The sequence below is a fragment of the Plectropomus leopardus genome, chromosome 19 (assembly GCF_026936395.1).
Source record: "Plectropomus leopardus strain MGB_pleo_1.0 chromosome 19, ASM2693639v1, whole genome shotgun sequence".
NCBI classification, from domain to species: domain Eukaryota; kingdom Metazoa; phylum Chordata; class Actinopteri; order Perciformes; family Serranidae; genus Plectropomus; species Plectropomus leopardus.
Window position 1 is genome coordinate 27647772 of NC_142194.1, and position 27229 is coordinate 27675000.

The following is a 27229-nucleotide window of genomic DNA, read 5'->3' on the forward strand; positions in this document are numbered from 1 at the left end:
AAAAATTGAGGAAAAAGGGAATAATTTCATGAGAAATGTGTTTGTTCTTGTGCTCTTGTTTTTCTTTCTTTTTTTGTTGCTTGTTTTCAAGGGTATTTTTGTAACTATTTACTAACTTCTTGCTGTTTTGGGGGCCATGTCTTGTTAAGTTGCTTATTCGTCCCATGTTTTGGAAAGAAATCAAACCATTTTGCTAAGTTCTCAAAGGGTTAATGGCTAAATTTGACAAAAAAAAACAATGTTAAGGTAAAGTTAAACTAAATATTCCAACAGGAATTTTAAGCGCTTCCTTCTAAACTATCACCACTTCAACACTAAATGTAAATATATCATAATCCAAACCAAGTTAGTGTTTTAATTGGTCAGTCAGTGCTGGTCAGTACATATTTAGCCCTCAGGAACTGTCTGGTGCATTTTTCTTATTTTCATTCTTCATTTTTTGATCATCTTGCCTGTGTTATATGGCATAGGTTTTTAGCAAGACTGTGTATTTTTGCTTAATCGGTGAATTTCCAGCTCAGCTCCTACATTAAGTCTAAAATACACTGAGAAAACTAAACTGTTACATTCAGACTGTGAAGTGCAAAAAATGTTCCACTGAAACCCATTCAAACTGCCATTTTTGATCCCACAGCCATCAAAGCAAAAAAACATGTATTGTATTATTTCTGGGTTTCATTCTGGCCTTTTGCCTTAGAATTTGTCAATTTTTGCCATATGGAGAAAATACATGCAATTTTTTTACTAGGTGCACTGTCACAATTAACGTTGCTGACTGGCATATCCCAGGCTGGCATTTCAAGTGTTGTGAATATTTGATATTTATGATAAGGACTGATGTTTAAAAAAAACTCAAATAAAGAAGAAAATAATATTAATGTATAATATCTTTTATAGCCTGATTTTGAAAAGTGCATTTTGTGTGAGTGTGCGAGTTTGAGCATTTGACACTGCAAAAAAAATAATAATGTATAAAAATCAGTGTTGCTACTAATCATTGGCATATCCTGGACTGTGAAAAGTAAAAAAAAAACCAACTACTTAGCATGTAGTATATTGAAAATAATTCAATTTTTGTGTTGGTTTTTTTTAAATCTAAAACATAGTGGAATTGTGACAAAAACCTGCCATTTAAAGGGTTAAAATTCCTAAAATCAATGAATATTGGATATTTATGATTAGGACTGTGCAAGTTAAAAAAATTACTCTATTTAGTATAAAATAATATTAATTAATAATATTTTTTACAGCTTGATTTTAAAACGTGCATTCTGTGTACAGAGTGATATTAGTGATATGTGTGTAATATTGAAGCGGGCCCTAAGAGTTAAACTGTATTAGACAGGAAAGATAGCAGTCCAGGCAAGTGTAAGATTGCTTTGGCACACAGCAAGAAGAACAGCTGGTGTTTGCGTAGCTGTTGATTTATAACAATTTCTCACTTCTGTTCTTCCTGAACATGCCGATTATTTAACATGGGAAAAATAAAGTTAAGTGGTAAAGCAGAGAGCAGTATTGCCCAGACTGAGAGAGATATAATAAGTGGCATTTCACAAATTTCAAGATTTTGTCTGAGCCTGAAAATATTTGACTTTTTCAACAATGGTGATAAAACTGTTGCATAATGTAGTCTCAGACACAATGGTGGTGTTACTGTTGTATAATGTAGCTTCAGACGTGACAGTGGGGGCAAAAAAAAAACGAAATGAGAATAAAACACTGACAATCCTACATACATTATGAATGACTGCACAAAGATTCTTTATTGATATTTTGCTTACGGTTATAGAGATGTTCCAGAACAGGACGGTTCAGCCAAAAGAGGACACCTACCTGCCCTTTGGCTGGCTGCCATGGCAACAGAAGAGTCCCAGCACCACCAGCAGAGTGAGGGCCGCTCCCGGCCAATGGAGACAGGAGTGACGGTTGCTATGGTAAAGGAAGCTATTCACCCACTGTTCCTATGAAAACATGACAAAACAGCACATCAAGAGCAAAACAATAAGCAGCGCGTTATGTAAGCAGTTTAACATGTGACTGTTATATTTAGAAAATGATCGAGGATGCGTTGCTATTAGTGGAGGGGATAAACGTCACATGGAACACATAGCTTTCTGTGTGTCTTGTGTTTTCATACTCATGAGGACCAAACTTCCGAACAAAGATGTAATGATGAAAAAATCTCATTCTGTCATCTGCAACAAATCAACAGGACAAGCATTGACAAGCATGGTTGGCTTTTTTTTCTTATATTTTGAGTAATTAGGATACTATGCAGTTAAACATCAGTTAAATAATAAAAAATGTCACATTGTACGATGTCTATGGTGACGGGTTAGTCCAAATTTTTAGCCTCGACAAAATCTTCTTCAACATTGTCTCCAAAAAAGGGGCCTGTATTCACGTGAGTAAATGCAGCAATGCACGTACCGTGCTGTCACCTGCAGCGTTATCATGTGCAGTGTTTTTATGTGTAGTGTCGTGATGTGCAGTGTTAACAGGTGCAACATTGTCAGATGCTGCGTTGTTATGTGCAGCGCTGCCACATGTAGCATTATCACATGCAGCAATGTCACTTGCAGCATTGTCGTTGTGTTGCTTTGTCGCATGACACTTTGTCACATGTGCAGCGTTAGCACATGCAGTGTTAGCACGTGCAGCGTTGTTGCGTGCAGCGCTGTCTGTTTCTGGTTCTGTAACAACAATATTTGAATATTACCAATGCCACAAATAATAAAAATGTATTTACTTTCAGCTGTATGTTTTGTTGTTTTCTGTCCATTTTTTTTTATAATTTAAAGTTGTATACTGATGGCAACTAAGTTTTGGGAGTGACTGCGATGAATCAAAGAACACTGATATGAATATGTATGTAGAATTGTGTGTTTGTACCTGTGCAGAGGCTCGCCTGCGTGCAGCCCTTTGGTGCTGCTCCAGCAGGCTGCTGAGCTGGTCCCGCAGCTTCACCAGAGCCTGGCCGGTCGACAGGCCCAGAGTCACGGCATCCTCCTCCTGCAGCAACACACACAACAACTATTTCAGATTCCCCACAAACAAGAGGCATCAACTATTTGGCTGACAAGATAAACCAATGTACTTTTCTAAATACCATGATCATGTTTTGAAAAAAAAAAAAAGTTATATCCGATTATTTCTTTGAATAATTTACGATAAAAAATTTCTATAAAATTTAACAGCACTGTTCTATGTCTGGAGCCACTGACACAAGTTGTTGTTGGTGTGTCCCTGCAATGTCACGGACAGACCGGAAAACAGGAAAACACTAAAACAGCAGCGGGAACAGAGGTCTCTGAAAGCCGCTGTAAAGTTTTCAGCGGCTTCTTCTCTTTATATATCAATTATATATTGATTCTCTCTTTCAAACTCGGTACAGACTCACTTGGAATGATGTGGTAGCGCTGTATAGGAGGAGATGGAGGGTAATTACTGTCAGCACATCATTTAATTTCACCAGTTAAGGGGCTTAAATTAGTGTGTTTACCTGAATGTTGTGCTTCCATCAATACTGACTGCCAAATGCAATTAAAAAAAAACCCAGGTGTGAATGCTGATCATACATACTGTCATTGCATTACTAAGCTGGAAAAATTGGAAATTTTTAAGATACTCGAGATGCCGAGTTGTGACGTTTGTGTGACATTTCAGGGCAACAGAAATGGCAGAAAGCATGGAAATAGTGTAAAAAATTGACAATACAACATACATATATAAATTATATATTTGGTTATTTTGTTCCTAGTAGCTATCATTTACTTTTAAGTAGTTGCACCTTTTAGTATCTGCATCTATTAGCTGCAGGAAGTAAGCAAACTTTTAATTAAAAAGCATGCCAGGTGACTATACTAACACTGAACATACTAACACAAAAGTCAACAAAAACCTCAAAGCACATGAACAAAACAAAACAAGAACTCCCCAATCCGGAAACCTTCTGACATCACATGAATGCAACACCAGTGTCATTACTTCCTGTATCCATCATTTTTTTAAAAAAAGGGCATTTCTGTTATTTACTGTCCTCCTAAGTTTGCCCATATCAATTTTAGGCACAATTACCAGAAATTTAGAAGCCGATATCAAGGCTCTACAGTGCAAGCAATTTACTCGCATTGTGACATATCTTCTTTATACTGCATAAAAAAAAGAAAGAAAAGAATGTGTTTGTGACAGAGAAAGGGAAACAGTGTCATATGTAAGGTTAGTGGGAAAGCAACCTTTCCCACTCTCCATGTCACTGTGAGGGCAAACAGAAAGACTTACACAAATATGAAAACTCTCTCTTTCTCATACACACACACATACACACACACAGGGTTCAGCTTTCGAGCTCAACATCCCACACAGGCAAGCTATAAATATCTCCCCATTTCCCCAGAGTAACAAAGCCTTAACAAAAATCCTCCAGACAGACGTAAGCACACAGAGACACAAGGAGCCTAAACAGCCTGATTAAAGCAGAGCATGCCTACAACATGGGAAGGATCTAGATTAACCATGATGCTCACCAACAAATCATTTAACATTCACAACATGCAAACACTTGTACTGACACTGAGAGACTTGCTTTTCCTACAGTAAATCTGACACTGCCATTCATCCAAACAGGCAACTGACATTCTTGTTACATTTGTTCAGTCTTCACTGAGAAGAATATGTTCCGTCACACACACACAGACAGAAACAATCAAGACAACTTACACTGCTCTTCTTCCTGAGGAAGATCCCATCTCCCATCTTCAACACCATGACGGCCCTGCTCTGCTCTGCTCTGCTCTGCTCTGCTCTGCCTCACTAAAATCTCTATCACCACTGCTGAGCTACAAGGGCAATATCCAACGACAGCCGTGCTACGTGATGAGAATCATTTCACAAACTAGTAGTCGAAATGTGGGTGAAGTCCTAACCGGAGCCTGCTCATGTCTACAGTGAGGAGAGGACTGGAGATGCTGCAAAAAAACCTCACCCAAATTTCCCTCGTCACTGGGCTGCAGACAACAGAGCCCAGCATCAGAGCACGCTGCCAGCTTGGACTTTAATTCAAAAACGCCAAGTCTGGGTGCCTTTCTGGCATGGAGCGAGCCTCATTCGGTTCAATTCAGTTCAACAGCTGGCTGGGGAACTAAGCAACAAAACCCCGACTACAGAGCGACAGGAGGGGGGGCTGAGAGAGGCCAGACATAGTGGGGAGAGGGGGGGCTCTTTTGATGCGAGGAACAATACCAACCTGGCCTGTGTAACCCTGCTTACGCTATTTTCCGCTTTTGCCGGCTTAGCATATTTTGCAATGATGGAGGGATGCACACAGAGAGAATCAGTGGAGACATTCAACAACAAAAAAATCACAACCACAGTTGCTTTTGGAATCCAGCCAACATGGAGAAGTCTTGAGAAAGGTTGAGAAAAATACTAAATTTAAGATGTACAAGTTCAGGGAGACTGGGCAATGCTGCAGCCTTTAAAATGATCAATGATGAATCAATAACTCTCTGAAATATTTTCAACAAAAGCTGGACATTCTAACCTTCATGAATGGGAGGATGTGTTGCAGGACTGCTTATGATTTCTTTTTTTTTGTATTTGTGTTATCTTACATTTTTAATAAGCTAACCACTCTGTGTGTACATGCATAAACAAACACCAGTATTTGTTCCGTCAAAATGTCATTATAAAAAAATATTTTTCACGCACTGACATTTCCACCTACATTTGTTTTTTTTGTTTGTTTGCTTTTCCAGGGGGCACAAACTGTCTACTAAGTGATATACTGAGTGAAATAAAAATAGCTACTGCCATAAAATAAAGCTAAATAAACTAATGTTATAATAAAGTATAATAAAATGCTGTTACAATGTTAAATAAAGTATAAAAATAAATAAAGTAGGAAAATAGTTAAGTTAAATACAGTATTGTTCTAATTAAATAAATCAAAGCGCAACCCATGGTGCTTTTATTCTGAAGGACCTGGCTTGTCTTGGGATTGAAGTGTCGATGTTTTTGCTGCAGACTTGAAGCTTCCAGTAAACAGTTGGATGTAAGCATTAGCAGACAGTTAAAGTGTAACAGCGGTATGGCAGTAAAGGTCTGTTTCAGTTAGAGGCCCGGTCTGGTTACCATGCAGTTCATTTCTATAGAAGTTCTTTAGATGCATAAAACCGGGTTGTTGGCTACCTGCTGGAGATAATGTTAGTAAGTTAGTTAGCTACTTAGATCACGCATATAAATATGTATATATGTTTAAACGTTAGTCAATAAGGACATGCTACACACATCGTTAGCTTCTCTGCAATTCAATCATTCAGTTAATTTTACTGAAACCTTGAGCATCAAAGAAGACAGTATTATCGGCACAGCACACAAGAAAGACCCCCCCACACACACAAAAAAAACAACAGATGAGTAGAATTATTAATTATAATTTTCAAGCTTTTTTCAGGCCATTTCTTGCTTTGAATTTGATTTATTTTATTTATTTATTTTTTTTACTTTTTGGGGGGCAAATTTTCAGGTAATTTTCTTGTACTTTTCACAGATTTCTTCCTTACCTCTTGGTCATTTTGAGGAAAAATTAAGCCAATTTACCCAGGTCTCAAATGGTTAAATAAATAATTTGACTGTATTTCCCATCTTTGCTGAGCAAGTTTTGTGTGAAATGAATTAAAAGCCCGTCTCATATAAATGCCTGTCTCAAATATAAGCCTGTTGAATTCATTGATTTAATAACACAATAGCCCGGGCTATTAATTGAAGTTTTATGGTAGTTTCTATTACCTCACACATAACAGGGACAGAATTCAAATTTCAGTTCAACAAGAAAGGCAGTGATTTAAAGGAAGAGACCATGAGCAGATGCCTTTGCTGAACTTGCCTCAGTATATGCCAACAACATATACTTCACATCTCTATTACCAATTCACTATTTATTAAGTATCCATCATACATACATTAAAAAAAATATTCATTAATACGACTGGGATGTTCACTGTATCAACCAACACTATGTCATGTTATTCACAATGTGCATAAAGAACTACTATAGCTCTAAGACTTCAGGGACATTCATGCCTCCTTCAGAGGGAGTGCAGCTTCATGCTTCTGACTGTACTGTTGTGAGGTAATGATTATATAACAGAACACAGCACACATAGGTGGGAACAGTGAGATAGAAAGCTTTTCTTTGAGCCTCTTGAGCAATAGGTCAGCGGCGGCCAGGATTTTGTTCATGCTGTTGAGTTGTGAAATGCCCACACATCTATGTTTAACTGAACAGGTTTGACCATTTGACCCTTCAAGTGGGTTCGACGGCAATGATCGAAAATGATCAAGGGCGTCATGTGAAAGAGGAACATGGCAGAATGTGAAGTAATGTTGTATTTCAAAGAGTGGACCAAAAAAATCCATTTCTAGAGTTGAATTTTTACATTTTTCTGTATGCATTATTTTAAGACAGTAATGGTTGGATCTTATTTTTGTACATTTGACTTTGTTTCTATCGGTTATAATAACACTGTGCTTAACAAAGATATTAAGACATACTGCAGACAAATCTCCAGCTAAGCCAAACTTATTTCAAAGGTGAAAATGGTAAAATAGTGAACAGCAAAATTATTACAAAACTATCCAAACATATTGCTGATTGGAAAATTTTAACATTCAACATTGCCCAACCCTAGCATGCACACACAGTTTTCCTGTGCAGTGGGAGATGATTACTTACACTGTAAGTTTCTACCTCCAGATAAAGTGATTTAGATCAGTGGTTCTCAACCAGGGGTCCTTTTGAAAGCCTACGAGCCCCCTAAAATTTGTTGAATAGTTTATTTTCACTATTTAACTCACTATGGAATAATGTGATTAAGGGTCATAATGGTGACTATTCTAATTATATCTATATCTAACCTGAGAACGCTGCAATGTAGACGCAGCCTCTGTATGTGCGGCACCCGCTTTACCAACTGAGCTACTGGGAACCCCCTAAAATACCTCGTTATCTCATCAGCTGTAGACGACAGCAACAGAATTCTGGGGCCATAAGAATTTTCCCTTCAAGTTAGGATAAAGTCCTGGTAGAGATAAAAGTTATTTACAAACTGCCTTAGCACTTAAAAGAGCTCCTAAGGCGAAAAACTCTTCGGGGTAGGGAGGAGGACTTTAAAGAGGCTTAAGAGTTTCCTAAGCAGAGGAGAAAACAGCAGAAAGACAAAGAGGTCTGGAAATATTCTCCAAACGCCGGATGAGAGTGAGTTAATGAAATGCTACAGATTAGATGGTGGAGGGAGAATGTTTCAGAGGTTTGATTCCGGGCTGTATTTTCTCACTGCTCCCACTGGCTTGAATCAGGTTGGGTTCTCACTAAATTAACGCTTATTTATCGCTCTTTTTTTAATGAAACTGTCGTGAACTCTCTGATGGTTAAACTGCATTTTTGCAGAGTTTTAATGGACATGTTCCGTCGGAAAGTGACGGAACATGTGGAGAACCGTTGGAGAGACAGAGCTGGCGAGAGAGGGACGGAAAGTGAGAGAAAAGGGGGGCTTCAAGGTAAATTGGTTGGCAGTTTCTGCTTCTCCCTCCCCAGCAGTGAAGGAGATGTAAATAACATGCAGCGGAGTGTTAGAGATTCGCTCACATCTTCCATTCAATGCAATAATGATGTAAAAAAAGTGAACACAACACTAAAATATCTCCAGCTGGAAAAATGAAACTGGGCAGCAATGTGATCACACAAACAGCGCTTTCACAGTCACATATTGTGACACAGCTCATGTCATATCCACTGGGTGTCCACACCGTGCAGACTCACAAAAGGGCATGTCTGTGACAACCAATCACACCAGAATGCAACATGCCTAGCAATAGGGTCAACCACACCTCCTCACTAAGATAAAATTTTTTATCCCATCCTTGCTCAAAGTTGATCTGAGAATTTTCCTAATTAATGTCATAGCTCCTTAGTAAAAACTTTTAGGTTAAGTTAAGAGCTCTCTGAGTTGATTCTACTGGTGATACTCATCTTAACACAGCCCTGAATCATGGTGCATAGGGGCCTTTAAGAAATGTATCTGTTTACAAATCCGCTCTTTCAGAAATTAAGCTAATTTTTCCCTGCGGAGTGCCACATAAAACTTGAGTGTGAACCTTTGCTAGGAGACACTGCAGCATAGCTAAGCACTTCCCTCAGAGCAGCCTAAATCTCAAGGGTCCTATCTGTTCAGTAAACAACTCCCCACCTCAGGGACAGCTCGAGCATTGGCAGATGCTGAATTAAGCCACCAAACTCACCTGCTTCTTATCCTGCTGCTCCATGGCAACCACAACCACTCAACATGCTCTGCTCCTCAACCAGCCGACGCCACCTGGCAGAGCCCCGTCAGCGCCGCTCTGCAATGTCCCAGCGTGGTCGCTGCAAACCGGATCGCTCTCAGTCCGCTGCCTGAGGAAGCTGCAGATGAAGTTGTTATGATTTGGACGGAGGAAGATGGAGAGAGCAGGCAGGTGCAGCCTTGGTCCTCCCCCTGGCAACACCTCCTGCCCTGCCTCCTCTGCCAGTGTGGCAGGAGGCACGCCGACACCTGCAGGGACCAGCAGAGAGAGGCAGGGAACTGTGGGATTTGGGGTTTTAGTATGGAGGATTATTTGTTGCTCAGGTGCGGCACAGAGACCCTCTTCCTAACAGTCATGTAGAGGTCTGTGGATGAATCAAAGAACAAGAATCAGTAAGAAATCTAACTGGCATGACACCTACATTCACCTACATTGCAGAGGTTAAATTCAGACATTGGTTGTTAAATTCACGTTGGAAGGCGTTATTTCCACAATCAGGGTTCCCACACATTGTCATAGACAAAACTTTTTCACGACTGTTCAAGGACCCCAAATATTTTTTTTCCTTTGTCCATTTGCCCAGCATTTTTTAACCATATAATTTCAAACTCTATTCAAACAGAATTTCAGCATCCCCAGTGATGTGTTCAAGGACCATCGGAGATTTGAAAATCCAGCAATAATTCTGTAATTTCTGTTTTCACAGTTTCTGGATATGATCAAGCGTTTTTATTTTGGCGATTTTCAAAGAAAACATGCATTCGAAAGAGGAAAAAAAAAATTCTTCAGTTTTCTATAAAATTGCTGAACATGTAAAAAAAATTGAATTGCTGAATGTTCTTAAGAAAATATGCCTTCCAAAACTGTGGGGTTTTTAAAATAAATCTTGAGAGAAATATAAAGAAAATTACCGCTACATTTTAACATTTTCTAAAAATAAATTGTTAAAGAAAAAAACTTTTTAAAAAAGTCACAAAAGACAATTTTTTCCACATTTTTCCAACCCACCAGTTTGGAAGGCATGTTTTCTTTAAAAATCAGTCGCACAACATACAAAATACAGCTATTTAAAGTTGAATGCCCCTAACCTTAGCAAAATGTGCTTAAAAATTGTTTGACATGCCTGATGGGAATACATGAAGACAGAATAGGGGGAGAAAATAAGGAAACTTTTTTTGATGAAAAAATACACTAAAACATAACCAAAACGTTGCCACATATCCACACATATTAAAGCTACATAACGTTGTCAGCTACAGAAGATAAACTCATCCCTATGTTATATTTATGGAATTTAATTTATTACAACACATTTTAATGACTTTTTCAGGCTTTTCCAGGCCTGAAAAAGTTGATTGTGAAATTCCACAACTTTTCCAGGTTCTCCCTGACCTTGGAAACCCTGCACATCAGTTCAAGCTGCGTGGTTATCCTCCATGCTGTCATGTTGTATGGTGTTGGGGCTACAGCGAAAGCACCCAGATGTTAGCAAAACAGCTCTATTGAAAAGCAGACCAAGGCCCTGAATCTACTGACAGCAGGCTCGCCACTCACTCTGACCACATAAGCAGCTTCCTCTGGCGCAAAAACCTCAATGAACTCCAGAGTCAGCAGTCTCCATTGGCAAACAGTTGACAGTGCTCAGCCAAACAGAAGAGAAAAGAGCCGCACACACTGAAAGGTTAGAGGGTGTACTGCAGATATACTTAACTGCTTTGCTTGGGGGCCATTTTTGCAAAATGAGAGGAGGCCAGGGCCCAGTTGCAGCAGCCCCATGCATGTTTCTAGAAGTTTAGGACATTTCTAGGATTTTTAAACATTTCTTGCATTTTAGGACATTTTAGGACTTTGGGAAATGTCTAGCATTTTAGGATGTTTCAAGCATTCTAGGATGTTTCTAGGATTTTACATCACTTCTTGAGTTTGAGGATGTTTCTAGGATATCTGGACATTTCTAGGATTTTACAACATTTCAAGGATTTGAGGACATTTCTAGGATGTTAGGACATATCTCAGATTCTCGGACAATTCTAGGATTTTAAACCTTATTAGGATTTTTCTACGATTTTAAGACATTTCTAGGATATCAGGACATTTTGAATTTTAGGGAAATTCTAGGATTTTAGGACAGTTCTCTCAGTACATTTCTGAGATTCCAGGACCTTTCTCAAACTTTAGGACATTTCTTGCAATTTAGGCCATTTTTAGGACTGTAGAACATTCGAAGCTTACCTCTGTCGGAGGTGCGGGGGATCCTCCACTGACACTTATTTTGATAAACAAGCTCTATTTTCATGCTGTTTTATGCACTCTGACACCTTACGTATATTAAAAGTAAAAAAAACTCCCCATATGAATCATTTCATTTTAATTATGAATTAGAAAATGGTTGGGGGACCACTTCCTACCCTAACAGGCACCTAATTCAAATCATAAGTATCACAGTTGTACTGATTATAAAGTAAGACTGTTTTCTGTAACTCAACAACAGAGGCGCTGGTTATGCAAAGCCATCAGGACTCAAGTGACAGAGCAGGTCATGACAGTGTGATACCAGGAACCCCAAACTCAAGCACATAAATGGAACTGGACTATCATTTACTTTATTAGTTAAGCCTGTGCTTTCCCTACTGTCACATCTCAAAATGTTTTAAATGAATAGGGCCAATCATGGTTTGCCAAGTTTAGTGCACACTGACAGGAAATGACATACGTTTTTGTCTGGGATGCTTCTTATCCTTGGCTTAACTTTCACTTTACCTGGAAAACCCAAACTCGCATATCTGCCTGGTGCCAAAACAGGTGTGTCCAGTTCTGGCGACAAATGTAACTACTACTTCCCTAGTTTAGAACAGTCATCTAACTAATGCGTGGGTGAGATCCAGTCCAAATGCGTCTACTACTAGCTGAGTAAATTTAGCGAGCTAATCCTCGTCAGACGAGCTGAACGACTTTAAATTGATTTGTTTTCGTCCCTGCAGTCTACTTCCACGTTTATTAAGTGAGCCTGAAATTAAGTGTCGAAATTGCCTTAAACTTCCATTGTGTATTTGACGTCAACTATAAATGATAAACTGACGTAATGCAGGTGACACATGAGAAAATGTCGCATGCAAGTTTAGCTTTCTAATGTTCATTCAGTCGACAAAACATTACAAAGACATCAAGTGCTCACTCTATTGCCCACGAGTTACAATGGAAGCTAAATATTACACCACGAGCAGACGGCGCGTGTAATGTCTTTGTATCACTGAATTGACAACAACGTGTTTGCTACGTTATGAGTAACAATGCTAAAAACATTTAGCGTCGAAAAGTTGACGTTAGCTTCCTGTCCATACAGACTACTGGCATCGCGGCTAACGTCCTCTTCTCTTGATGTCAAAGGCATATGCTAACACAGCAGACGCTTCGACCTAACTACACTGTCGACATTTTGACTGTATAACGACACAGCCCGACAATGCACAATATTAGTCTGCGAACTCACCTCTTTATTCCTGTGTCTTCGTTGCTAACCGTTTAAAACAGTGTCTTTCTCTTAAACACAAACGCACTTCTGAGCCTTCACCGTCCAGCAGCAGCCATGTTGGGGGAGCATTTTGCCTGGAAGAATGGATAGTGTGTCGTAATTGGACGGCGCCAGATTTCTCTATCGTCTGATTGGCTGATACCACAGTGGGCGAGGCTAAATTTTCTATAACTGTTTATAGTTCTGTTTTGAAATAGGAAACATCAAATTTTCTCTGGCGGCAGCTGCCAATTTAAGACATTACAAAGAAGTCAATGGAAAAGATTATTACAATAGAGGGAAAATTCACACGATAACATGATATCCAGAGGATGATGATGAGTAAATGCAATTGAACTGTAGCTTGTTTCCTGTTTAACTTGTGTGATCCTCCTATTGCCCCGTTTGACTTGAATGCAGCACTGCAAGGAAAGACTATGAGTGGATATATGAAAAGAATATGAAAAAAAAGATTGTTTTTGATGATACATTTGTACTTTCACTGAGTTAAAATCTTGATTCCAATGCTTTTACATTTTTACATTATTAGATTGCTATTTCTCCTTCAGTTAAAGGTCTGAATACTTCCTCCAAAGCTGCTTATTTGTGGTGATACTGCCCAAATCTGCAGGCAGGAAAGGAAAAGAGCAGAAGTTATGATTTTAACCAGCTTTCTTACTCTTTAACAGCAAGGTAAAATGTATGGGAGAAAATCCTATTTAACCCTTTGAAACTCAGATCAGCATCACTTTTCTTGTGTTGCTTTCAGGCGCCTATAGTAAGTATTTTAAACCTTTGAACTGTGAGTAAATTGTTTGCTTTCTTTCAAAAACGTTTTTCTTTCATAATCATTCATCTTTTCATCTTAGTTATTTCTGTATTATTTTTTAAACTTTTTTTTATTTATTTAGTGTACAATGTCGAGATACCAGGTCATTCTAAGCCAGCTGGGTCAGGGAGGGAAGGGTTAGACAAAGGGTTAACTTTCCTTCTGGGGTACCAGTACCCACAATATTGGTAAAACATATGGGCATATATGGATGAGATGTGGCTATGTATATATGATTTATTATTAAATCCTGCACAAAAACTAAATAAGAATTTGATCACAAAAAAATATGGGAAAAGGCAAGAAGTTAAGAAATGTTCCCCAAATTGCAAAAAAAAATTAGTAGAAAATTATTTTACAAAAAGCTAGAGAAAAAGGGAAAATTGAAAAAAAAAAAAAAAACAGTAAAAAATTAAATATAAAACTATTGACCTCAAATATTTAAAATTATGTTACAGAATTATTATAATTCCTAAGCACTTTTTGCAAGTCTTGTTTAACTTGCTTCTTTACTTATAGGTATATGTCATTTTCTTGACATTTGCTTGTATTTTTAAAAATTTCTTGCACATTTAGAATAACATAAGCATGTTATTACACCATGGTAATAATGGTACCAAAGATCTGACTGTAGATTGATAATTAGCACTATATGTCTGAGGAACATTGTCTGTCCTTGTTTTGGGGGCAAACAGCCCTTTAATGGTACAAGCTATAAACCATCAGTTAATGACTCATCATTCTCAATAAAGCCATTGTTTGCAGTTTAATCCAGCAGTCTTGCACTTGATTTTGATTGTTGTATTGGCTTCACACACACACACACACACACACACACACAGAGAGAGAGAGAGAGAGAGAGAGAGAGAGAGAGAGAGAGAGAGCCAGGCAGTCAGTGTACTGTATAACCTTGAGGCGGCGTCCCTGCAGTCACCACACTGCGTCAGTAGAAGCTGAGGTCAGGTTGCTCGGCTGCCTCCTCTGTGTAATTTCACTCGCTGTATAAATCAATACCTGTCAGCCTCGGCTGGACCTGCATTCCAACTGTCCCACACTGCTCCTCATAGTGGCTTTTAATATGAGTCCTGTTTCTGGTATTCAACAGAGGATGAAGCTGGCCCACACTAAATAACACGGGTACATTTTTAATAATGTAAGATATATTATTTGATTCTATAGAATCAAACGGAAGCTCACTCTGTGTTTTTGAAAATGAAATATTAACTCAAACCATACTGACTTTGACCTAAAACCAAATGCAGCATTGTGTGTTATAATCCACATGATGAATTCATCACGATACACATTAGAAAATGACTGATGAATGATGATGAAAATTTCTGTGCTTGATCTTTTTGCCACTTCTCAGTGAGTCCCAGTGTTGTGGAGTAACTAGATACAGTAATTAAATTACCAAATAAATGTAATTGTAATCGGTTACAGTTATTGAGAAATATGTAATGAAATTACAGTCCCTAATCACAATTTTGAAGACTTTAAAAGAAAATCTCTACGAACCATCAGGGAACAAATCCCAGATGTTCTGTGAAGGTTTTTAAAAGACAAACTTTCTGATAGCCTTGAGGGAATGACCCAGGAGGTTCTGTTAACCCTTAAAGAACCTTCAGGAAATTTACCCTTAAGGTTCTGTAAAGGTTTTAAAATTTTAAAAAAGTCTGAGAATCTTTAGGGAATGTACCCCAGAGGATCTGTGAAGATTTTTTTTCAACTCTGAGAACCTTTAGAGAACATACCCCAAAGTTGCTGTGAGGGATCTTTTTCTGTTTTCTGAGAACCTTAAGAGAATGTTTCACAAAGTGTTGGTTTTTTTTTTTTAAATAAAACCTCTGAAAACATGTGGGGGAACATACCCCAGAGATTCTGTAAGGGCCTTTTTTTTAAACTTACTGAGAAACCTTTAGGGAACGTATCCCAGAGGTTCTATGAAGGTTTTTTGTTTAAAAAAAATAATTTCTGAGAGCCTTTAGGGGAACATACCCATGAAGAAACTTTAGGATAGGGAAACCCTAAATATTCTGTGAAGATTATTCATTTATTTCCGTATTTATTTATTTAAACCTCTGAGAACCTTCAGGGGAAGTTCTCATAGGTTTGCATATGTGAAACCCCTCCCTAAGAAGATTGGCTTGGTATTTATTTTTGTGGAAACTTCTTTTTAAGAAAATATAAAAGAAAAAAAATCACCATGAAATGTAATTAATCAACATACTGTATTTCTTTAAATGTATATAAATTATTCAGTTATATTACATGACATCGTCAATACATGCACTTCCAATAATGATTAGCAAACTTTACATTTTATGAATGATATCACAGAATAATAATGCACAAAAAGAATCATTTTAAGGCATTGACTTATTCCTAAAAATAATAATAATAACAATAAAACTGGGTTAATAACTCAGATTCTTCCTGTATTTACTGGTATTCTTTGATCGGAGTAATACATGTGTCAGCTCGCTCCTTCTCAGAGAACATAATGTCAGAGAGAGGATCAGCATCATGCATGCATATTTATGATTCTTTTCAGTCCATTTCATCAGTGAGAGTCTGTCCAGGAAGTTCCACAGAAAAAAAGATAAATTAATAAAAAGGGTAAACACAAAATTCTCAATACTCTGTGTGTGTGTGTGTGTGTGTGTGTGTGTGTGCGTGTGTGTGTGTGTGTGTGTGTGTGTGGTGTGTCTACTGGCGGTTTGAGATGGAGCTGGAGACTGATGGTCGGATCAACTCTTCCATTATAAGAGCAAGGATGTGGCACAACTCCTTAGCCTGGAAGACAGAGAGAGACTCAATCAGACACAGCTGCATGTTGTATTCAGACTTTCATTCCATGTAGTCAAATTTCACCATATATATATATATATATATATATATATATATATATATATATATATATATATATATATATAAACACATATACACAACATATAGACAGATGGACAGATAGATAGAATTAAATGTGAGAATATGGAATTAAATGTGAGAATATGGAATTAAATTTAAGAATATGGAATTAAATGTGAGAATATGGAAAGAAATTTAAGAATATGGAATTAAATGTGAGAATATGGAAAGAAATTTAAGAATATGGAATTAAATGTGAGAATATGGAAAGAAATTTAAGAATATGGAATTAAATGTGAGAATATGGAATGAAGGCAGGTCAGGGAGCCTGGATGCTGCTCCTACTCTCTCAAAAACATAAGATGGCACTGATGCCTTAATGACGTCACATTTCATTCCATTCCAAGTTTCATTTGGTATTCTCATATTTTGTTCCCTATTCTTCAGTTTCATTCAGTTTATATATGTATGTCCTACAACGACTGTAATGAGACAGCAATTCAGTCATTTCTGAAAAAATGACAGACATACTTATTCATGAATGCATTTTTCTTCTGCTCATCATAGAATCTCTATTTGGATCTTATTATAAGAATTTCTCATATATTTTGACCACATTTCTTTCATCGTCTAAAGAGACTGGCAGCCCAAACAAGCAAAACTAAGACACATTTTGTAAAAAACAGTCGTGCACAATGTGAATATCTTTGCTACCTCTTTGAGATGAATGGTGACTTTTTTGGGTCGGCCTGGATTGCCATAATTGATGTCCACAGATGGCACTTTGCTTTGTTTCTTGGGACGGATGGTGCGCATGGACTGCACGTCGGCCAGAGGAATCAGAAACACGCGCTCCTGCAGGACAGAGAAACATCGAGCTTTACATGGCTGACCCTGAATTTTTAGCAACAACTGCATGTTGGGCACCACTGACATAAAATATAGCTGCTTAATATAGCTGCTGTTTTCAGTAGTAGTAGGGTCATTTGCATCCCAACACAGGCCTGTAGGACATATTTCTAAAGACGAAAAACATCATTGAAAATTCTAAATGGATTCTAAATTGACCGGCCTGGAAAAAACAGCATCCTACACTTATTCTGGACTAACCTGAGATGTAAAAAAAAAAAAAACAAAAAACAGTGCAAGGAAACATAGCAGCATGTATGTTGTATTATGGGGAAAGTATCTAGTTGTAAATTGTAAACTTCATACTATCTAATATTATACTAATAATAAAATAAATAAAATATGAATATCATAAACATGGGAAAAAATATCCAACACCAATGTTGACTGTCTAAAAGGGAACTGGAACAAGAACCAGATCTTACATGGTCACACAGACACACAAAACTGAAGCTTTGACCAGCATGACTCCAATACAAATAAAAAGGAAAGGAATCTTTAAAAAATAAAATATTCTTCCCTGACAATTTAGACACATTCAGACACAGCCAGCAGCATTAAGGTGGTATTTCTTAGCAAAGTGTTGCAGTGCTATGGCTGCTCAAGGTACCTGTGTTTTAGGGTGAAGGAAGAGTACCCCCTCCTGGCTGATGCTGACCATGCACGGGGAGGGACAGCTGCGCAGGCTCACCTTCTTGGCCACAAAAGTGTTGGAGCCAAACAGAGGCAGGCTGCTCAGGAACTCTGAGAGGATTCACACAAATACAGTTATCATCATCAGAGGAGGAGGATGAAGAGGAGGAGAGAAGAGGAGAGGAGAGAAAACATAAAAAAGATAAAGTGTCCTAGTGCAAATTGAAATGGTACATAACAAATACCAATAAAAACACTAAACTATAAAAACCAAATCTTAAATAAAAACAATCTAAAAACTGCAAATAAATAAATCTTGTGCAATGTGCAATTTTGTGCAATTTTCCTACAGCTTGTTCACCAGTGTGATAGCAGCTGTTTTTTATGCTTAGTTTTACACAGTGGGATTTAAAACCTCTTTCCAGAGGGGAGAAGATGAAACTCACTGTGCGAAGGATGCAGTTCATCATTTAAAATGGCATTGGCTACCTGCTGTAACTGTCTGGTATACAGGGATGCTTACTGACCATTTCACAATCTCATTTAAAGAGCTCCTGTTCTTTATAGAGAGACTTCCAAACCATGACACCAAGGAAAAAGATAAAACCGATTCAATAAGAGAAGGAGACGAGAGAAGAGGAGAAATCCTACCCACCAATGAATTGAATTTTGGCGTCTTGAGGGCTGAGGGAGTGCATGGCAGCGATCTGACCCTGACAGAAGGAGTGGATCTCTTCGATTTTACTGCTGAGCCCGTCCTGAGAGGGCAGGTACTCCTTTATCTCCGGCCTTGTGGAGAAATACGATCAGCAAGGGTCAAAATACACACACTTAGAGGACGTTAAGAGTTTAGCCTTTCAGTTGAGTTAAGTGATGACAACACAGAAACCAAAATAATGCATGTGTATCCAGAAGACTGTTGCTCATATTTACAAAATTGTCAGGATACTGTGGTAAAGCATAGGTTTATATAACCCACAATGCATTGCAGTTATGCATTTAATGCAAGAAAATGTATCCATGGTTAGGGTGTAGTCATATACAAAAGTGTTTTTTTACCACTGAGGAAGGAGAAGGTGAATATAAAGTAATAAATACATTTTTGTAGAAATAACTGTCTGACATGCTTTTCAGCTTCACTTTTTCTAATGTATCTTGCAGGTCTGTATAGGCAGTCTTCCAAGTGCATCTATTCATTCACCTATTAGCAGTCAATAAAATCTCATTGATATCTTAATAATTTATTCTAAAAAATGTCATAGAAATAATTGCAGTTCATATTTATGTAAATTATTGTTCTGTTGGAAAAATGGCTGTTTCACAAGATATCATAAACCACTAGCAATCATAGTTAAAATAATTATGATACAGAGCACAAACTGAAATTTGTAAATTAGAAAGTAATGCAGATAATTACCAAGAGCCTGTCAGTGTATTGGTATTATCTGCAGAAGACGCCTTCAGCTCACAGAAAGGAGTCTGCAGGTATTTCTGATGACTTGTAAAAGCAGAATAATGCTAATTGTACAACTGGTGGTTGAGTGAACAAAAAAAGATCCATTTCGATTTCCTGCTCCTTCCATGACCACTTGCCCTCTCTGTTCTCCAAGTGGACTCCATGCAACATATTCAGTTATGTAAAACCAAGTGTCAAGTGTAAGTGAATAAACTGAAATGGAACTACAAAAAATGCAGTGCTGCAGTCTTGTTGTAACAGTGAGGTTAGAAGGTTTGGTATAATTGTGCCTAAATAGAGAACAAAACTGAAAACGGTGTTTCATGACTGCAACCCACACTAAAGCCAGAGATGCTGCACAGAAATGCTGTGTTTCATCAAATTTCAGCATGTAAAGCTCATTCCCACTGCACAAACACCTGCTTACATCTGACTTTTTAATGCAATGAGAATGCGTATGCTCGACATTTACACTTCGGTCAAATGACTCTGCAGTAGATACAAGTTGTTGTTTTTAAATTTATCGCCTCCGGCTCCAATCAGCATTAATGGGACCATAACACCCGAGTGGACGCACTAATTTCAGCTCCTTAACCATTGAGATTCAATGATGTGCGGCCACGTGCTCAAACATTGATCCAAGTTAGTCTGCACTGAGTTTAAAAAAGAGAGATGGACATATAGAAAGAGAAGAAACCACTGAAAAGTTTTCAAAGTTACTGCTCCTGTCTACTGTTTACCTGTTCTCCTGCCTGCCTGTCCCTGACATTGCATGGACACACAAACGAACAAGCCACACATAGACACGCCAGCTGACAGAGAGGCAGACTCCTCTGCTGCAGCGCTGTGTTCACTGCAGTGGGAATACAGTCCATTGCCTATATTTAGGGGGTTTACCTGTGTTCGAAACACCTTTGTGCATGCACTTATTTTGGTGGGAAAGGGATATCATTGATATGTTTGTGCTGAATTCTTTACTGTTGAGCTGTCCAGTCTTCGATCAGTAATGTCATTTTGTGACAGTCAGTGTGTGAGACTCACAGTGAGGGCTGACCCTGCAGTCCCTGAGCCAGATGCTGCAACGCTGACAGCTCTGCTATCTGCTGCACTGACGACAAGCCGCCCGGAGCTGGAGCGGGCAGCAGCCGACCACTCAGGTAGTCGCCCAGGAGCTACACACACACACACACACACACACACGCACACGCACACACGCACACACGCACACACACACACACACACACACACACACACACATTATAGACAACAATGAGACAGAAGCTGGACTGGTGACTACAAACATCCTGCTGCCCTGATGTGTCACCTGCTGGTAGTGGAACTCCACATAGAGGTCACTGATGAAGGACAGAGGGTTCCTCCACATCACTCTCCTCAGGGAGAAGAAGATGGAGGCGTCATCCAGCAGGAAGTCGAACAGATACTCCTCAGCATGGAGGGGACGCACCATCCCATCTGACAGAGGAGAAGCAGAGGAGTAAGAAGGAAGTGCATGACACTGATCTGTTAGTCTGTCTCTTTTAATAGTTTTTTTTTTGTCTGACTCAACTCTAATTTGGCATAGCAGAGACTCCCTTTATTAAACGGTAACTTTTGTATTTTTAACCTGGGACCTATTTTCCCATGTTTTTGTGTCTAAGTGGAGACAACTATTTTTGAAATAGTATAAGTGTTGAGCAAGTGTACTGCAGCTGGGTACCACGACAATAAAAGTCGTTTTTTGCCACTGAAAGGCTCATATTATTATTCTAAGTGTCTGACAACATTGTGCAAATGATCCCTTTTGAGACAGACCTTTTTCTTAAAGAGCAAGATCCTTTTGTTCAACCAGAAACTGCTCTAAAAACCATTGTAACCTATACACTACTAGAGCTGAGTGAGAAAAGGTGCAGATATGTAAACTGGGTGACCTGGGCCTTTGAATTTGACTTAAAAACAGCATTTTAAGTGTTATATGTTCCAAAATTTCCCTTTTACAGACTTAAAAGCTAGAAGAGGAGAAGTAGAAAATGTAACCCCTTTGATATCTGAGCAAGCTTGATATCTTCAAAAAAAAAAGAAAAAGAAATGGGAGGGCTATGAGCAACTTGGCAAGAAATAACTAGCCTAACCTAAAAAAAAGAGCAAGAAATTTGCAAAAAGTTATGTGAAAATTATCTGATAACAACCCAAAAAACATAAAAGAAAAAAGAAAAGAAATAAGGGAAAGAAAATGAAGGAGGATAAGAGCTTCTAATATACAAATAGCTAAAGAAAGCTGTTTAAAGTCCATAGACTGACTCGTACCTATAAATGAGATCAAGGGTCTAACAGTCCTCTGTATCACTCAGATTAGAAACTGTATCAGTGTAAGTTACCATGAAGTCGGGTGGCGAGGATGGAGAACTCTCTGATTTCTGTCAGATCTGAGATGCCCATCTCTTTACAGAACTCTGTCACCACATCCATTGCCATCTACAGGAAGACACCACACACACAGAGAGAGAGATACTGATAAGACACAGAAGGCCTTTCTGTTTTGTTCATAGATAAGAAACAAGAAATAAATCTTACACTGAAGCTGCGTATCTTGATGGGGAAATCCACTCCTCCTGGCAGCCGGACAGGAAGACGTCGGGAAGTTTTGCCAGCCTGCACAAAGATGAGACTCAATCACAATCAGTTCATCTGTAAATTCTGATAATGATGGGATGTAAAGATGAAATAAACCATGATAGACATGCTTTTATGTGCTTGAGTGTGAAAATAAACTTGCCAGAATGGCCTCCATCTCTGCATGTGAGGGGATGTTACGGCGACCGCCAAAATTGAGAGATTGCTGAAGGTTATCCTGGCACACACACGCCAGCTCTGAGGACACGTGATATGTTATAAAGGGTGTGTGCACTGAAAGGACCATTCTTTTTATGGCATTGTGTGTACTGTCTTGTGTTTATGTACCTTGGTACGGGTGTTCGTAGTCCTGAGCGATGTCGTGGAGGTGACGTGTAACGTAGGGCTGCAGGGTACCAGAACAAGGGAAGAATCCGGTCACCAGGTTGAGCAGCCGCCAGCCGAGGGTGCAGGTAGATCTATTTAATTTGTTTTAACATAAAATATAAATTACCAGTTATCAGTGTATCAGCCTAAACAAGTTGCTTGTGAGTGATATACTGATATTTGGTCAATATACTTTTTTAAAAAATTTAAGATCTTTAATATCTTTAATTTTTATTTTTAATTCATTATTCGTATTAAAAATGTGCACCAAAAATCTGGAGAAATGACACACTCACTTGGTTGGGTTGTTGGTGGTCTGCTTGATGACCTGGCAGTAGATTTCATCTCTCAGCAGCTCCTTTTCCTTCCCTAACTGAACAAAACAGAGAAATTCTTCTTTAAATCCCATCAAAGTGTATAAATTCAGTCCATTAGACAGACTGTTTGAAAGAGCACTGACCAGTAAGATGTGGGCCAGGCAGTCTGACTGGGAGTTACTCTTTGTCATTGGCATGTCACCCATGAACTGCATCAGGTCTGCAGGGACAGATGAATGGGATGATGATGATGATGGGAGGATGATGGAGGAACAGGGTAACAGAGCTCTCAGTGTGTAATAATGTGTGGATGCACTCACTCATGAAGCACTGCACTGATAAATCATTGATTTCAGGATCATTGTAGAGGATGAGGGACTCCTGGATTGGAACCTGGATGAACAAAACACAGTGTAGTTTGCTGAATTGCATTTGTTCAAGAAGTCTGACTGACATCAAGATCTTTATTAGAAGAGAGATGTGAGAACAAATGACATATACATATCTGAACAAGACATTCAAGTCATCTGGGAAAATGGTTAATGGTTTAATCTGAACTAATGATGTTTAAGGCTCAGAGCGCAGTTCTGGAGAGAGATGACTGATAGTTTCAAATACCGCTGACAATCAGACCCAACCATCCCATTATAGAATATAGAGAGAAGGGTTCAGGGTGCAAATACTCCACTATACTTTTACATAGCAAATAGTGGATGGTGCTGTATTAACCCTTTGAAACCTGAACTTGATTTCAAGCAACCAAAGAAGGAATGATCAAAAAGAAAATTAGGAAGAAATTAGTACAAAAGTACAAGAAAATTACCTGAAAAACTGTTTAAAAACACCCACAGCCAACCAACTCATCAACCAACCAACAAGACAGACAGACAGACAACTCACCAACCAACCAACCAACCAACCAACCAACCAGCCAACAAGACAGACAGACAGACAACTCACCAACCAACCAACCAACCAACCAACAAGACAGACAGACAGACAACTCACCAACCAACCAACCAAACCAACCAACAAGACAGACAACTCACCAACCAACCAACCAACCAACCAACCAACAAGACAGACAGACAGACAACTTCCCAACCAACCAACCAACCAACAGGGTAACAATACAAACAATAAAACAAACTAACAGAAAAAAAAGTTTTAAAAAATACATTTAAAAAGTGCTTAAGATTTGCTAATTTAGTAACATAACTTAAAACTGTAATTATGATAATTATAAATATAGGTTTCCCTCACTTTTTAAAAATTATTGTCTAAATCAGGCATGTCAAACTGGTCCACAGGGGGGCCGGTGTGGCTGCAGGTTTTTGTGCCAACCAACCAAGAGCACACAGTTTGACCAATCAACTGTCTGAAGACGGAGATCAGTTGATTCAATTAGTCAAGTCTGGTGTGCTGCTACTTGGTTGGAAACAAAACCTGCAGCCACACCGGCCCCCCTGTGGACCAGTTTGACATGCCTGGTCTAAATCTCCTAATTTCTTGCAATCTGTGAAACATTTTTAACCAAGTTGCTCTTTGCCCTCTTTTTTCATGTTTTTGAAAGAAATTGCAGCAATTTGCTCAGGGTGCAAAGGTTTAAATACTTTTGAATGGTGTCTGAAAGCTGCAAAAGAAAAGTGATGTTGCTCCCGGTTTTAAAGGCTTAAGACAGGTTGAACAAAATCTTGTAATCAACCTTTGACAGATTTTTCCAGTTAACAATGTTATTAAGAACAGCAGTGGCATATATGGTACTAGTAGCTTGTTTAAAGTCTGACTGCTGCGATTGAGGGACATCATTTTACCGAGAAATACTCATAGCTGTGAGGTGAGCAGTGATTTGAGGGTTTGAGACAGGACAGCTCATGTATAAAGCTTGTACATGGTTACAGATGTGTCTGTGTACAGTAACTGTCATATGAGCAAGCACAGACCATTGAATTTGATGTCAGAAAGATTGTTCAGTCTTACTTCAGTGTGTTGAACCACCTCTGAAAAATTCCTTCCACTCGCCGGTAGACCTGTGGTCCCCACTCTTCAATAAACAAAGAATGGAAGCACAGAATTAGCCATGACGCGTTATGAACCAAAATCATCTCAATATAATCAACAATAATAGGTTTCATTCTTCTGTCATACCTGAAATACTTCATGGCAAACTCCGCCATGCCAGAGAGGATCTCCAGTTCCGGGAGTGAGCCCTGGACTGAGCCCTGGACTGAGCCCTGGACTGAGCCCTGGACTGAGCCCTGGCCTGATTTCTGGACCGCTATTGGGACCATGGGCTCCCTGCTGATGGGACCTGGGGACGGGCCCTTGGGTGGACTGACAGGTGCGGCGCCCCTTGTGCTTTTCCTCCTGTCATCTCTGCGGTCAAGGTGTAAGCAGTGGTAGTCCGGGGCTGCAGATGGCTGGGTGAGGTCTTCCGGGAAAAGACCAGAGCGCCCTCCAAAGGAGCCAAAACGCCAGCCTGCTGGAACACACGAAATATGACTTAGTGGGAAGGAGATTTTGATATGCATTGATCCCAAGGCAATAAGCAATGAAAGAAGAAATGACTAAAAAATTAGTAAGATATTTGTAAATAGTACAAGAAAATTAATGAAAAAAAAAACAAAAACAAAAATAGCAGGTAATGACCAAGAAAAATGACAGAATTTTAAATATGTAATTATGATAATTGTACACATAGTTTCCCTAGCATTTGTGTTGTTTTCGATTGTTGTTGATTGTTGTTTCTAAATCTACAAATTTCTTTAAAAAACATTGAAAGAAGGCAATGAACAATGCAAGAAGAAATGACCAAAAAAATAATAAGAAATTCATAAGGAAAATGAAATTTATATTTAAAAAAATAAAAATTCTGAAGTGTCTTAGTACATTCATCTCGTGTTTTTCAAAGAAATCATGTCAATATGCTCAGATTTTGAAGGGTTAAGTGTTTTGGTTAGGCGTATCTGGCATCCAAATAATGACCTCACCTGTCTGTTGTCCTTCCATTGGCAGCAGTTTGATGATGTCACCCCTTCTGAAGCTGAGCAGACTTTTGTCATCTGTCATGTAACTCTTCAGAGCAACGACATGGCCCGAGTCCTACAGAGCAGGGACAATGATATTTGGGCTGAAAGTTGGACTTCTAACACAAGCATGGAGTCACATGGCCAAAAGATAGGACAATGTATCAAAAGACTGTGAGATGAATGATGAGGATCAGTGACAGAGGACGCACCCTGATGAGCTCCTGCAGGAAGATTCGGATCATGGCTGTCATCTGAGGAGCTCTGGATGAGTGCAGCACCAACGTCTCGCTCTTGAGCTCCAGCTCCACTCTGTGCGCACCCTGCAGCTCCACTGACAACAACTCTGCAAAACTACAGACACGCAGAGCTGAGTTAACTGGCTGTGCACAAAACATGAGCTGAAAGTGATTACATCACATAGGCAGTGAAAAGCAGAAGGTAAAAATTAACCCTCTAACACCCGGACTGACATCAGTTCTCTTGTGCTGCATTCCTTTCACATGTATTGAAATCTCTTAAACCTGAGAAAATTGGTTTGATTTCTCTCAAAAACATGGGAAAGAGGCAGTGAGCAGCTTGGTAAGAAATGTTTAAAAAAAAAAGCTAGATATACTGGACAGTAATACTAGATAATACTAAGATATTACTAGATATTTCCAGATTGAGAAAATCATTTTTTTTTTTAAAGCTAGGGGAAAATGTCTTGTGAAAAAAAGAAAAAAAGCAAGGGAAAAAAACTAATTTATAATTTTCATAATTAGATATTTAAAATCATGTTAAAGAATTATATAGTTTTAAAAACTTTTTGCCAAGTCTTCTTTTTCTTATCTAATTTAATTTTTTTTTTCAAACTTTCAGATAAAAACTATACAGATATTTTAATTAGGCCCACATATTACAAATTATGTTACAGAATTATTATAATTGAGCACTTTTCCAAGCCTTGTTTGCCTTGTTTGATTTTTTTTATTTAAAAAAATGTAATTGTTTTTTATTTGTTAGAGAAAGACTTTATTTATGGCTAAACAACATGCTTAAATATTTCAAATATGTTACAGAATTATCATATTTGTAAGCACTTTGTCAGGTAATTTCAACTAATAACTAATTTTCAGGTAATTTTCTTGAGTTTTTTTTTGTTTTGTTTTTTACAAATTTCTTGCTAGGCATTGGGTCATTTCTGTTTTTGTTGCTCACCACTCTCTTCCAATCAAGCTAATTTTCTCAGGTGTTAATGGGTTAATAGCAGAAAATCAAAAATCCCAGATGGTTTTTGATGAGCAAACCAGTGCGATGCCAGCTTCCTGGTTCACCCCTTCATTGTGCTTAGTTTGT

General features: G+C 38.5%; 2 protein-coding genes across 6 annotated transcripts in view; both read right to left on the reverse strand.

Moving 5' to 3' along the window:
- Nucleotides 1-12959, reverse strand: part of tmem94 (transmembrane protein 94) — a 46645-nt gene extending 33686 nt beyond the window's left edge. For 2 of the 5 annotated variants that reach the window (XM_042507682.2, XM_088069746.1), the window contains exons 1-4: nt 12833-12959; nt 9301-9706; nt 2893-3012; nt 1834-1961 (exon numbers count right to left, since the gene is read on the reverse strand). In XM_042507682.2, the coding sequence (XP_042363616.2) occupies nt 1834-1961; nt 2893-3012; nt 9301-9324 (272 nt within the window). In that variant the 5' untranslated portion in view covers nt 9325-9706; nt 12833-12959. Of the gene's footprint in view, nt 1-1833; nt 1962-2892; nt 3013-4719; nt 4956-9300; nt 9707-12832 lie in introns of those variants that run through there. The other 3 variants (XM_088069748.1, XM_088069747.1, XM_088069745.1) reach the window with 2 other exon arrangements.
- A 2935-nt stretch (nt 12960-15894) lies between these two features.
- The window catches only part of myo15b (myosin XVB), a 53529-nt gene continuing 42194 nt past the window's right edge, over nt 15895-27229 (reverse strand). The window contains exons 45-61 of the mRNA XM_088070483.1: nt 26104-26245; nt 25856-25967; nt 25014-25347; nt 24846-24909; nt 23186-23258; nt 23009-23085; nt 22845-22921; nt 22510-22640; nt 22325-22419; nt 22123-22200; nt 21927-22023; nt 20876-21024; nt 20593-20723; nt 18751-18884; nt 18073-18206; nt 17268-17408; nt 15895-16478 (exon numbers count right to left, since the gene is read on the reverse strand). Coding sequence (XP_087926609.1) covers nt 16392-16478; nt 17268-17408; nt 18073-18206; nt 18751-18884; nt 20593-20723; nt 20876-21024; nt 21927-22023; nt 22123-22200; nt 22325-22419; nt 22510-22640; nt 22845-22921; nt 23009-23085; nt 23186-23258; nt 24846-24909; nt 25014-25347; nt 25856-25967; nt 26104-26245 — 2056 coding nt within the window. The 3' untranslated portion in view covers nt 15895-16391. The remainder of the gene's footprint in view (nt 16479-17267; nt 17409-18072; nt 18207-18750; nt 18885-20592; nt 20724-20875; nt 21025-21926; nt 22024-22122; nt 22201-22324; nt 22420-22509; nt 22641-22844; nt 22922-23008; nt 23086-23185; nt 23259-24845; nt 24910-25013; nt 25348-25855; nt 25968-26103; nt 26246-27229) is intronic.